The 12,179-nt window shown below is 32.6% G+C and overlaps 1 protein-coding gene and 1 long non-coding RNA gene across 2 annotated transcripts in view; both read left to right on the top strand.

Annotated features, from left to right (window-relative positions):
* Positions 1–8,285, top strand: part of LOC131944606 (uncharacterized) — a 30,073-nt gene extending 21,788 nt beyond the window's left edge. The window contains exons 16-22 of the mRNA XM_059305290.1: positions 3,389–3,502; positions 4,648–4,687; positions 4,933–5,003; positions 5,464–5,517; positions 7,368–7,436; positions 7,894–7,933; positions 8,162–8,285. Coding sequence (XP_059161273.1) covers positions 3,389–3,502; positions 4,648–4,687; positions 4,933–5,003; positions 5,464–5,517; positions 7,368–7,436; positions 7,894–7,933; positions 8,162–8,285 — 512 coding nt within the window. The remainder of the gene's footprint in view (positions 1–3,388; positions 3,503–4,647; positions 4,688–4,932; positions 5,004–5,463; positions 5,518–7,367; positions 7,437–7,893; positions 7,934–8,161) is intronic.
* Positions 8,286–8,544: 259 nt separating this feature from the next.
* On the top strand, positions 8,545–10,410 carry LOC131944611 (uncharacterized). The gene is made up of 3 exons (XR_009387058.1): positions 8,545–8,600; positions 9,383–9,436; positions 10,163–10,410. It is a non-coding gene; the product is annotated as an uncharacterized LOC131944611 (long non-coding RNA).
* Positions 10,411–12,179: the final 1,769 nt, after the last annotated feature.

The raw sequence follows: 12,179 nt of genomic DNA, 5'->3' as shown, positions 1-12,179 counted from the left end.
AGCTAGTTTAGTTTTGTTAATTCTTTTGTGATTATGTTTTTTCTTACAAATTTAGAACCTTAAAAAAACTTCAAAGCTTCACTCAGCATACAATAAAGACAGACATATCAATAATGTTATATGTCAAGGTCTAATAAGCAAATTTAGAACCTTAAAACACCCATTCAAGCTAGTTTAGTTTTGTTAATTCTTTTGTGATTATGTTTTTCTAATAAACAAATTTAGAACCTAAAAAACCTTCAAAGCTAGTTTAGTTTTGTTAATTATTTTGTGATTATGTTTTTCTAATAAACAAATTGAGAACCTTTAAAAAAATTCAAAGCTAGTTTAGTTTTGTTAATTCTTTTGCGATTATGTTTTTCTAATAAACAAATTTAGAACCTTAAAAAAAACTTCAAAGCTAGTTTAGTTTTGTTAATTCTTTTGTGATTATGTTTTTCTAATAAACAAATTTAGAACCTTAAAAAACCCATTTAAGCTAGTTTAATGTTTTGTTAATTCTTTTGTGATTATGTTTTTCTAATAAACAAATTCAGAACCTTTAAAAAAATTCAAAGCTAGTTTTGTTTTGTTAATTCTTTTGTGATTATGTTTTTCTAATAAACAAATTTAGAACCTTAAAAAAACTTCAAAGCTTCACTCAGCATACAATAAAGACAGACATATCAATAATGTTATATGTCAAGGTCTAATAAGCAAATTTAGAACCTTAAAACACCCATTCAAGCTAGTTTAGTTTTGTTAATTCTTTTGTGATTATGTTTTTCTAATAAACAAATTTAGAACCTAAAAAAACTTCAAAGCTAGTTTAGTTTTGTTAATTATTTTGTGATTATGTTTTTCTAATAAACAAATTGAGAACCTTTAAAAAAATTCAAAGCTAGTTTAGTTTTGTTAATTCTTTTGTGATTATGTTTTTCTAATAAACAAATTTAGAACCTTAAAAAAAACTTCAAAGCTAGTTTAGTTTTGTTAATTCTTTTGTGATTATGTTTTTCTAATAAACAAATTTAGAACCTTAAAAAACCCATTTAAGCTAGTTTATTGTTTTGTTAATTCTTTTGTGATTATGTTTTTCTAATAAACAAATTCAGAACCTTTAAAAAAATTCAAAGCTAGTTTAGTTTTGTTAATTCTTTTGTGATTATGTTTTTCTAATAAACAAATTTAGAACCTTAAAAAAAACTTCAAAGCTAGTTTAGTTTTGTTAATTCTTTTGTGATTATGTTTTTCTAATAAACAAATTTAGAACCTTAAAAAAACCCATTTAAGCTAGTTTATTGTTTTGTTAATTCTTTTGTGATTATGTTTTTCTAATAAACAAATTCAGAACCTTTAAAAAAATTCAAAGCTAGTTTAGTTTTGTTAATTCTTTTGTGATTATGTTTTTTCTTACAAATTTAGAACCTTAAAAAAACTTCAAAGCTTCACTCAGCATACAATAAAGACAGACATATCAATAATGTTATATGTCAAGGTCTAATAAGCAAATTTAGAACCTTAAAACACCCATTCAAGCTAGTTTAGTTTTGTTAATTCTTTTGTGATTATGTTTTTCTAATAAACAAATTTAGAACCTAAAAAAACTTCAAAGCTAGTTTAGTTTTGTTAATTATTTTGTGATTATGTTTTTCTAATAAACAAATTGAGAACCTTTAAAAAAATTCAAAGCTAGTTTAGTTTTGTTAATTCTTTTGTGATTATGTTTTTCTAATAAACAAATTTAGAACCTTAAAAAAAACTTCAAAGCTAGTTTAGTTTTGTTAATTCTTTTGTGATTATGTTTTTCTAATAAACAAATTTAGAACCTTAAAAAACCTATTTAAGCTAGTTTATTGTTTTGTTAATTCTTTTGTGATTATGTTTTTCTAATAAACAAATTCAGAACCTTTAAAAAAATTCAAAGCTAGTTTAGTTTTGTTAATTCTTTTGTGATTATGTTTTTTCTTACAAATTTAGAACCTTAAAAAAACTTCAAAGCTTCACTCAGCATACAATAAAGACAGACATATCAATAATGTTATATGTCAAGGTCTAATAAGCAAATTTAGAACCTTAAAACACCCATTCAAGCTAGTTTAGTTTTGTTAATTCTTTTGTGATTATGTTTTTCTAATAAACAAATTTAGAACCTAAAAAAACTTCAAAGCTAGTTTAGTTTTGTTAATTATTTTGTGATTATGTTTTTCTAATAAACAAATTGAGAACCTTTAAAAAAATTCAAAGCTAGTTTAGTTTTGTTAATTCTTTTGTGATTATGTTTTTCTAATAAACAAATTTAGAACCTTAAAAAAAACTTCAAAGCTAGTTTAGTTTTGTTAATTCTTTTGTGATTATGTTTTTCTAATAAACAAATTTAGAACCTTAAAAAACCCATTTAAGCTAGTTTATTGTTTTGTTAATTCTTTTGTGATTATGTTTTTCTGATAAACAAATTTAGAACCTTAAAAAACCCATTTAAGCTAGTTTATTGTTTTGTTAACTCTTTTGTGATTATGTTTTTCTAATAAACAAATTTAGAACCTTAAAAAACCCATTTAAGCTAGTTTATTGTTTTGTTAATTCTTTTGTGATTATGTTTTTCTAATAAACAAATTTAGAACCTTAAAAAACCCATTTAAGCTAGTTTATTGTTTTGTTAATTCTTTTGTGATTATGTTTTTCTAATAAACAAATTCAGAACCTTTAAAAAAATTCAAAGCTAGTTTAGTTTTGTTAATTCTTTTGTGATTATGTTTTTTCTTACAAATTTAGAACCTTAAAAAAACTTCAAAGCTTCACTCAGCATACAATAAAGACAGACATATCAATAATGTTATATGTCAAGGTCTAATAAGCAAATTTAGAACCTTAAAACACCCATTCAAGCTAGTTTAGTTTTGTTAATTCTTTTGTGATTATGTTTTTCTAATAAACAAATTTAGAACCTAAAAAAACTTCAAAGCTAGTTTAGTTTTGTTAATTATTTTGTGATTATGTTTTTCTAATAAACAAATTGAGAACCTTTAAAAAAATTCAAAGCTAGTTTAGTTTTGTTAATTCTTTTGTGATTATGTTTTTCTAATAAACAAATTTAGAACCTTAAAAAAAACTTCAAAGCTAGTTTAGTTTTGTTAATTCTTTTGTGATTATGTTTTTCTAATAAACAAATTTAGAACCTTAAAAAACCCATTTAAGCTAGTTTATTGTTTTGTTAATTCTTTTGTGATTATGTTTTTCTAATAAACAAATTTAGAACCTTAAAAAACCCATTTAAGCTAGTTTATTGTTTTGTTAACTCTTTTGTGATTATGTTTTTCTAATAAACAAATTTAGAACCTTAAAAAACCCATTTAAGCTAGTTTATTGTTTTGTTAATTCTTTTGTGATTATGTTTTTTTTTCAACAGCTGCCCCTGGTGAGCCCCTGTCTGCTGGAGCTATTGTAGGAGTTGTTATTGGAGTTCTGACCTTTATTATCATTTTTCTTGTCCTCTACCTCCTAGTTTTGAGAAAGAAATTAAGTAAGTTGGTTTTAAGTTTAATTTTAAAAACATTGGGTTTTTTTTCAATATACAAACAGGAATAGATTAGCAGAGGCGTAGCGACCCTTCCCGGCGCCCGGGGACAAACTTTCAATTTGGCGCCCCCCTCGAGAGCAAACTTTCGATTTGCATCCCCCCTCAAACTTTTGATTTGCACCTCCCCTCAAACTATTTATAATGCAAAAATAAAGCAAAAATGACATTTTAATTTGTCTTTACAAATCATTTTGGCGCCCCTAAGGTCGGCGCCCGGGGACATATGTACACCCCTGCCCCCCCCCCCCCCATCGCTACGCTCTGGAGATTAGCTCTAATTGGGTTCCAGGGTAAGTAAAAGTTAGAGAGACAAGCAAGGTGCAAACCATACAATTTATTTTAGTATACCATGGTCACGACCACATAAGACTTCTGTTTTATCTTCTGCTCTTGTGAAGGTCTTGAGAAGAAATAGATAAGCACGACCTATGTTGCAAACCAAAAGTAAAATTGTCTTAGGGGAAATGAAAATATTTAGAAACTAAGATGAATTTTATTATATCATTCTATATCTAACGTCTTGATCAGAGGCGTAGCGAGTTGGGGGAGGGGGGGGGGGGGGTGCGGGGGATACATATGTCCCCGGGCGCCGACCTTAGGATGGCACCAAAATGGGTTGTAAAAAACATTTTAGCTGCAGTTTTGCATTATATATATATGAAAAATATATGGGGGGTGGGTGCAAAATGAAAGTTCGAGGGGGGGGGGGGGGGGTGCGCAAATTGAAAGTTTGAGAGGGGGGGGGGTGGGGGTGCAAATTGAAAGTTTGGGGGGGGGGTGGTGGTGCAAACTGAAAGGTTGTTCCTGAGGGGGGCGCCAAATTGAAAATTTGAGCGGGGCGCCGAGAAGGGTCGCTGCGCCTCTGGTCTTAGTAATTGCATTTATGAAATGCCCGTGTTATGGTAGTTACGATAAAATAAACTGAATTGTTTTTTTCTTGCCTGAATACAGGAAAAATCAATCCTTTAAAATAAATATACAAAGTAGAATATAAAATGTGGGTAGCTTACGTATTTTGCAGCTTATAAGTTAAAAAAGAGAACTGCATTATTTTAAACATTTATTGTATGTCTACTCTCTATTTTCAGGAGAAGAAAAGACAACTTCAAGTACAACCACAGAGAGTAGGTGAGCTACTGAAATGCTTTACACAAATATAATATATATTCTGTTCTCTTACTATTCAATATCAAGATACTTATCCAATTCTCAAGTAATTTTTTTATACTAAATCTTAATGAAAAGCTTAAGTAAGTATATTTTATCTAACACACCACAGATAATAACATTTGCTTATTCTTTGTTTTTTTTCTGTATTACTACAACAAACTAAAAAATGAATAAAGGTTGTTTGCCCTTCTTTGTTTGTTTAGGGCCCCACACTTTTGCCCAATCTTCCCAGACTGTTTGTTGACAAAAAAAGGAAAGGAAACAAATGTCCCTGGCAAGTACCCAAATAAGCTTATTATTGACGTTATGTATATTTTATACAGAGGCGTAGCGAAGGGGGGGGGCAGGGGGGTACATATGTCCCCGGGCGCCAACCTTAGGGGGCGCCAAAATGAGTTGGAAAAACAAATTAAAATATTATTTTAGCTGCATTTTTGCTTTATAAATATAAAAAAATATATGAGGGGGGTGTGCAAATCGAAAGTTTGAGGAGGGGGGGTGGGTGCAACTCGATAGTTCGAGGGGGGTGCAAATCGAAAATTGAAAGGTTGATCCCGAGGGGGCGCCAAATTGAAAGTTTGTCCCCGGGCGCCTGGAAGGGTCGCTACGCCTCTGATTTTATATTTATTTTTTCATCAAAGAACACTCCAGTAATCAATTTTGACTTTTTAAAGTTAATTCCTTTTTTTTCCAATGCTTGTGTTTTATTTTCCATTTCTTTTTTTTTATTACAGACCCGGATTATTTAATCATTGTTGATTCTCCACCAACAAGAAAGAACTCAGTGTGTAAGTTTTGATTTAACCCTTTAATCGTTGATTTACACTGTATATCCTTTTACCAGCTGAATGGGTTATCTTTGGTTATATATATCAGTACTTATTAAAACATGGTGTGTCATGTGTGTCTATGTGCTTTTTATACAATGTGTACTTTATGGTCTAGACTTCATGGGATAAACTAAATCTAATCTGTCAAAGTAGCTAATTGCATTTTTAAAATTAATTTTTTTTTAAAGAAATATAAAAAAATCTTCATGCTAGAAAATTATTTTCGCAATTTTTAGGAGTATGACATATTATACCATTTAGCTAGTTCTAATAGCATAACGATTCCACAAGTATGTCTCGCAGTCATGAATGGACATAATGAATGTACACATAACATGAATAACAATGACTGGCCTATATTGCAGCAGTAAGTAAAGTAAAGTTTCCCTTTCAAACCTGACGGTCTATGGGGCAAGTGAAGTAGAGTTCACTTGTTTCTGTGACCTCGGCATATGAAGAGATAGTGTGGTCATCGCTATGCCAAGCCGCCTTTACTTTCCCTAACGTGAGTTAGGTAGGCTACCCATCAGAGTTGGGTGGACTCAGGGACGGTCTACTCCAGGGGTCGGCAACCTTTTGAGACAGAAGAGCCAAAAGTTACAATTTACACAATTTCCCAGCTTTTAAAGAGCCACAAACATTTTAATTTCAATATTATAATCTTTGATTAGGATTGCGAGACCCGAAGAACCCCGGGCTCATCTGCGAGCACAATGGCACATACGTTCGTTTTTTTAAAAAAAGGCCAACACTAAAGACACGATGGGCATCAATAACCATTGACTTAATCGAATCAGGCGCGCCCTACGACGCGCCGACAGGGAGCGTTTTGGCGCCCCGGGCTTACCCATGAGCACCATAGCGCCTACGTTCATTAAACGATACAATGAGTTGCTCTAGTCGCTTACTAAATCGAATGATGCGCGTCCTCCGGCGTCTCTGCAGAGTGCAATTTGGCGCCCAGGGCTATCCCGAGAGCACTACGCGACTACGTTAGTTTTAAGGAGCACCCTACAATATTGATAATGCGGCACACGATATTCGACGATTAAACCGAGCTAGGGGCTGTACATGACAATCCGCGATAGTGGAATCGGGTTCACAAAGCGCCACTTTCCGTCCCCGACACTTAAGCGTTGAGTGATTAACGGCTATTAGGCTATATAACGGTGAATGATTATTTTTCACTCAAGGCTTTCATACATACGCCTCATGGAGAGCTGGGTTGTAATGTATGTCAACCCGTGCCCCCATAAATATGATCCAAGCCCAGGCATTGTTTACATTTAAATAACTCAGCTTTAGAAAACAAGGAAGTACATCGAAAAATGGAGTAACTAAATATTCTAATAGAAAAGCGAATGTTTATTGTTTATATTTATTGTTCATTACTGAGAGATGCAGACTAATATTTTCATGAGTTTAAAAATAAAATAGTCTACTCACTTGAACCCTGATTCGAACTCGAGACTTACTGGTTGGCAATGATTGCTGATCAAAGTAAATTTAAACTGTTGTTTGGTTGTTTTTTTTTTGCCTGATTCATCGTGTAAACTATCTAACTTTCTTTTAAAAAGCTCTACTGACTAAAACTTGATTAGGTTTTGCTTAACACCACAAATTATATGCTGTATTATAGCTGTAGAATAATTATTATCACTGTAAAAATTTGACTTGTGTTTGTCTAATAGTTATTTGTTGGTGAATATTTTGTTTCTCTCCCTTAGTATGGTTGATACTGTCCCCTTAATAGAGCCTCTAACATGGTAAAAATGTATTTGATAAAATCTTGTGGGTTCATCTTTCAGGTGTAAACACCGACGAACCAGAGTATCTGATTGTTGTTGATAGCCCTAACACACAGCGGAGACTAAACGGTAAAATTTTGTTTAGATATTTCTAGTGTTTTAATAGGCATAAACGATGTGTTTTGGCGGATTTAAGTGGTGTGAGTTTAGGTTCAGAAATATGCGTAAACGGAAAACTGCGCAAATAGAAAAATGCGGAAATACAAACTAATTATACTAATACACTTTAATTGTGTCATATTTCGTGGAAAAGTGTTTTATAATGCTACAGTGTCAGAAAATGCTTGATTTAAGAAAAAAAAATGCCCTTGAGATCTTTTTAGTGCGCACTTTTCCGTTGCGCATTTTGCCATTGCGTATCATTCCGGTCACCCCTAACAATGTAACGTCAACAAACTGAACTTTACTTTTTCAATACAAACGACAATCAACTAAACTAAACAAAGTGAAAAATAGCCTGTCGTTACATAATGTGTACCTTAAAAGTTAAAAATTAAAACAACGTATTTTAAAATATTATTTTCAGGAAAAGAGAAGACAACTGCAAATAGAACTACAGAGAGTAGGTGAGTTACTAACATGCTTTGTTAAAAACATATAGTGGCCTTTTTTTTCCTTACAACTAAATTTAAAGATTCTTATTTAGTTCACAATTATCTTAATGAAAAGTTTAAATATATTTTCCTACTACACTACAGGACCACAACATTCACTCAAAAAGTTTTTTTTTTTTTTGAAATTTAAAAAAAAAAATTAATAAAAATATTATTGCCATCCTTTTTGTTTGTGTATAGGGCTCCAGTATTTTGTCCAATCTATCGTGGCTGTTTAGTGAGAAAGAAAACATTGGAAAAATATGTTCCAGGCAAGTTGCCAGTTAAATTGATTGGTTACCCAAGTGCACTCTCGTATGTTTAATATGTGGCTCGTTTGCTTGTATCATTTTATTAAAAGTTTATTTTTATGTGGTAATAATTTTGTACATCTAACCTGGAACATAAGAGGCTCAAATTTCATCTGTTTAGTTATTTAAGGTTTGGTGCATTGTTGTTTTCAACTAATTTACGTTAAAAGAGTTTTCGAAGTTTTTGGATATTTTCAAGATTTTTTGTTTTATTTAGGATTCTGCCAGTTACTTTAGCAATCAAAAACACGTTTTCAATTTATCTTTTCTTATAGACTACTACTCTAATGGAAATATATATGAAACTATTCAAGATTCTATCAAGAGAGGTAAGGTTTTTTTTTTTTTAAATTCATGTATTTATTTCCTTAAACGGCTATATACATTATGAAACAAAACATTACCTTGTTAACATATTCGTCTTATCTTTTAACTAGCTCATAACTCTCAATTTTTTTTGTCTTAAAGTAACTCAAAAAAGTAATTTTTTAGCGCAATTTCCATTCTGGAGAATTGCGTTTATTAACTCGTCATTTCTGGGAATGTATGGATGGATGTGTGTCCGCAGCTTTAAGTCGTCTTTAAGTCGTATATCCTCCTCAACGAAGCAATATCGAGGACTAGTTCCAAAAGCAAATATGTTAAGCAAGTTCCGAGGATGATTGTGGGCCAAAAAAATTCCCGGAATTCCTTCCTGGATTTCCCGGAAAAGCCAAAAAACCTAGAAAAAATGCAGTTTTTGGCCCATATCTCGGCAACCAGACCACTTAGCGACTTGAAACATTTACCAATCGATTCCTGCCATAATTTAAATTGCGCTTAAATTGTCACTAGACTTTTTATTAACTTGTTTTCTTAAAGTAACTCAAAAAAGTAATTTTTTTTTGGTCTTGACACTACACTAAAATGTGTGAATAATGAATCTGGTTGTTTGGTTTTGTTAGTAGTATGTAGTGTTGCTAATCTTCAAAGAGTTATTCATCTTTACCATACAATCTTGTAATATACCATGCTTTCGTGGCTTCAGTACATTTTAATAAAGGTGATTCATTTATTTTGAGTACATTTTTAAAAATTATTATTCCGTTTCTTTTTTTTTTTTTCTAAAAAGAACCGGATTATTTAATCATTGTTGATGCTCCACCAACAAGAATGGATTCAACTGGTAAGTTTGGAATTTTTTTTGTTTCAAATTTCTCAATTTAGCCTAATCACCGGCTTACACTGCTTAACCCTATATCAGCTGAATAAGTTATCTTTGACTTATTGAAGCATTTTAGGACACACGGTCGAGTTCTCTTCCCTTACTCTTAAAAAGTTTTAAACTCCGCAATTTCCTAGTTTACTAAGTTCTGTAACATACTTTAAAACTTTACTAATTAAAACTAAATTGACCCATAACTTTGCCAAATTTAAATTAGTGAAATCTTGAGGATTCAGCGTTCAAATGTAAACAAAGTTGAAACAGAATACATGTTGGTAGATCGAACAAAAAGCGGAAACTAAGAGGAAATATATTGTTTATTCTTTCTATTCTTTGCTAGTGATGGACACCATCTGTTGGTGAATCTCAGTGGTGTGGTTACAGTTCTGTATGTAAAGTCAACATTTGAACCTGTTTATAAAGCCAACATTTGAACCTGTTTATAAAGTCAACGTTAGAACCTGTTTATAAAGTCAACGTTAGAACCTGTTTATAAAGTCAACGTTAGAACCTGTTTATAAAGTCAACATTTGAACTTGTTTATAAAGTCAACATTTGAACCTGTTTATAAAGCCAACATTTGAACCTGTTTATAAAGCCAACATTTGAACCTGTTTATAAAGTCAACATTTGAATCGGTATATATAGTCAACATTTAAACTAAAACATTTTGTAATTTTTTTTCAGACTCACATTATGTAAATGTAAAACGTTAAAGACTTGATGAACTCAACCCTGTCTGAAAATCTGGGGTGTGTGTGTATTAAACTGTCTCACAATTCGACATGCATGGCAAATCAGACCAAACAAATCTGGCAGAAAAACTACAACTGTTATTCAGGGAGTGCTAGTTGTAAAACAGTTCACTGAGAGAAATGAGGAATTTTGTTACACACACCAGTTTAAAATAAAATTATATTTAAAAAAAGAATAAAAGCATGTATGAAGCTATGTTTTATTTATGTATAAAAAGTATGAAAATAAAATAATTTTCTTTAAATATAATAACACACTACTATTTATATAACTATAAAGAATCGCATGAGTAGTTGTAGTAAGTATTGAAACTTTTTTTAGAAATCAGTAGCCATATCTCTAAATATAACCTACCTATCAAATTTCAAAAGAATCGGTTCAGTTGGTTCTCATGTGAGTTTCTTGGTAAGACTGGGTTAGATGAAAGATTAGTCATCATCATCATCATCATTCCTTTGTGGCCCCTGGGGAGCAAAGGGCTGCAACCACACATCTCCAGCGGACTCAGTTTTGGGCTGCTCCCTTAATCTGTGCCCATGTGAGCCCAGCTGTTTTCGCCTCTTCTTCAACCGTTCTTCTTGGCCGGCCCACCCTCCTTTTTCCCTGGGGTTCCATTCCAAAGCATGTTTTGCGATGTTTTCTTTTCTTAATGAGTGTCCGATCCATCCCACATGACGGATTAGTACTGATCTTATATTTTAGAATTAGTGTTAGTAGTAGGGATTAATAGTTCAATGTGTCCTATTCCCAGTCGACTGGTAATAGACGTATTAGGGCTATTTACTGTTATGAATGTTTTTAATACCCCATGATGCATGAAGCTGTGTGTTTAGGTAAAGGCGTAGCGCCGACCTTAGGGGGCGCCAAAATGGGTTAAAAAATTATAAATAAGTTAGAGCGGGAGGTGCAAATCGAAAATTTGAGGGGGGGGTGCAAATTAAAAATTAGCTCCCGAGGGGGGGGGGGGGCAAATTGAAAGTTTGTCCCCGAGCGCCGGATAGGTTTAGGATAGGTTGCCCGAGAGTTGATTAGCTTTAGGGGTAGATTCGAGTTAATAGACACGCCCCCCCCCCCCCCCCATCCGTTAGGGCATGCATATATTTTAGGTAAAAACAATATTTTCATTGGTAAAACTCCATTTCAGCGTATTTTATTCTCCGTTGCTTGTTTACCTCCAGTTGAGCGTATTTTATTATAACAACCGAAACACACCAAAACATTAGGAAAACACGATTTATTTTTTGTATTGTATTTCTGTTTTCACAAATGAATAAAATGAATGTTTAAAAAACACGACTTATTTATTTGTATTGTATTTTTGTTTTAACAAATGAATAAAAAACAACAAAGAGACTGACTGAAGTGATTTGTTTGTTGGTTACAAAAATAGAGATGCACACTTTGTACAATTAAGTGTTCCAATTTCAACTAAACTGAATAAAAGTATTAAAAGGCACAATGATGCTGCCGAAAGTGGGCCGAGGGGGGGGGGGGGTGGAATTTGGTGACTGATGGCTTGGAGTGTTAGAGAAAGTGTGACAACTCACGTTGTCATTTTAAAAAAAAAATGTTAGAGGTCGTCCATAAATGACGTCACACTCGTAGGGGGAGGGGGGGTCCGTAATTTTGTGACGGTGTGCGATTAGAAGGGGGGTTCAGATGGTGCTACGTCATTTTGGGGGGGGGGGGGGGGGTCTTGCTTTTTGTGACGACACGCTTTTTTACGATTTTTACCTCCCCCCTCCCCTCCGTTACATGTCGTCACAAAAAGTCAGACCCCCCCCTAAAATGACGTCACACCTCAGCCTACAACCCCCCCCCCCCCCCTCAAAATTTCTGTTGAATTTTTCTTAAAACATCGATAATTTTTCCAAAATCTTGTCAGAACTCTGTCAACATAGAGTATTTTGATCAATTCATATTACAATTTATTAAAACCGTTTTCTAA

Source organism: Physella acuta, unplaced genomic scaffold, assembly GCF_028476545.2.
Source record: "Physella acuta isolate Inbredline_101_S28 unplaced genomic scaffold, ASM2847654v3 ptg000500l, whole genome shotgun sequence".
Taxonomy (NCBI): Eukaryota; Metazoa; Mollusca; class Gastropoda; family Physidae; genus Physella; species Physella acuta.
Note: the sequence above shows the minus strand (reverse complement) of the source record. Positions and strands in the feature narration are given on the sequence as shown.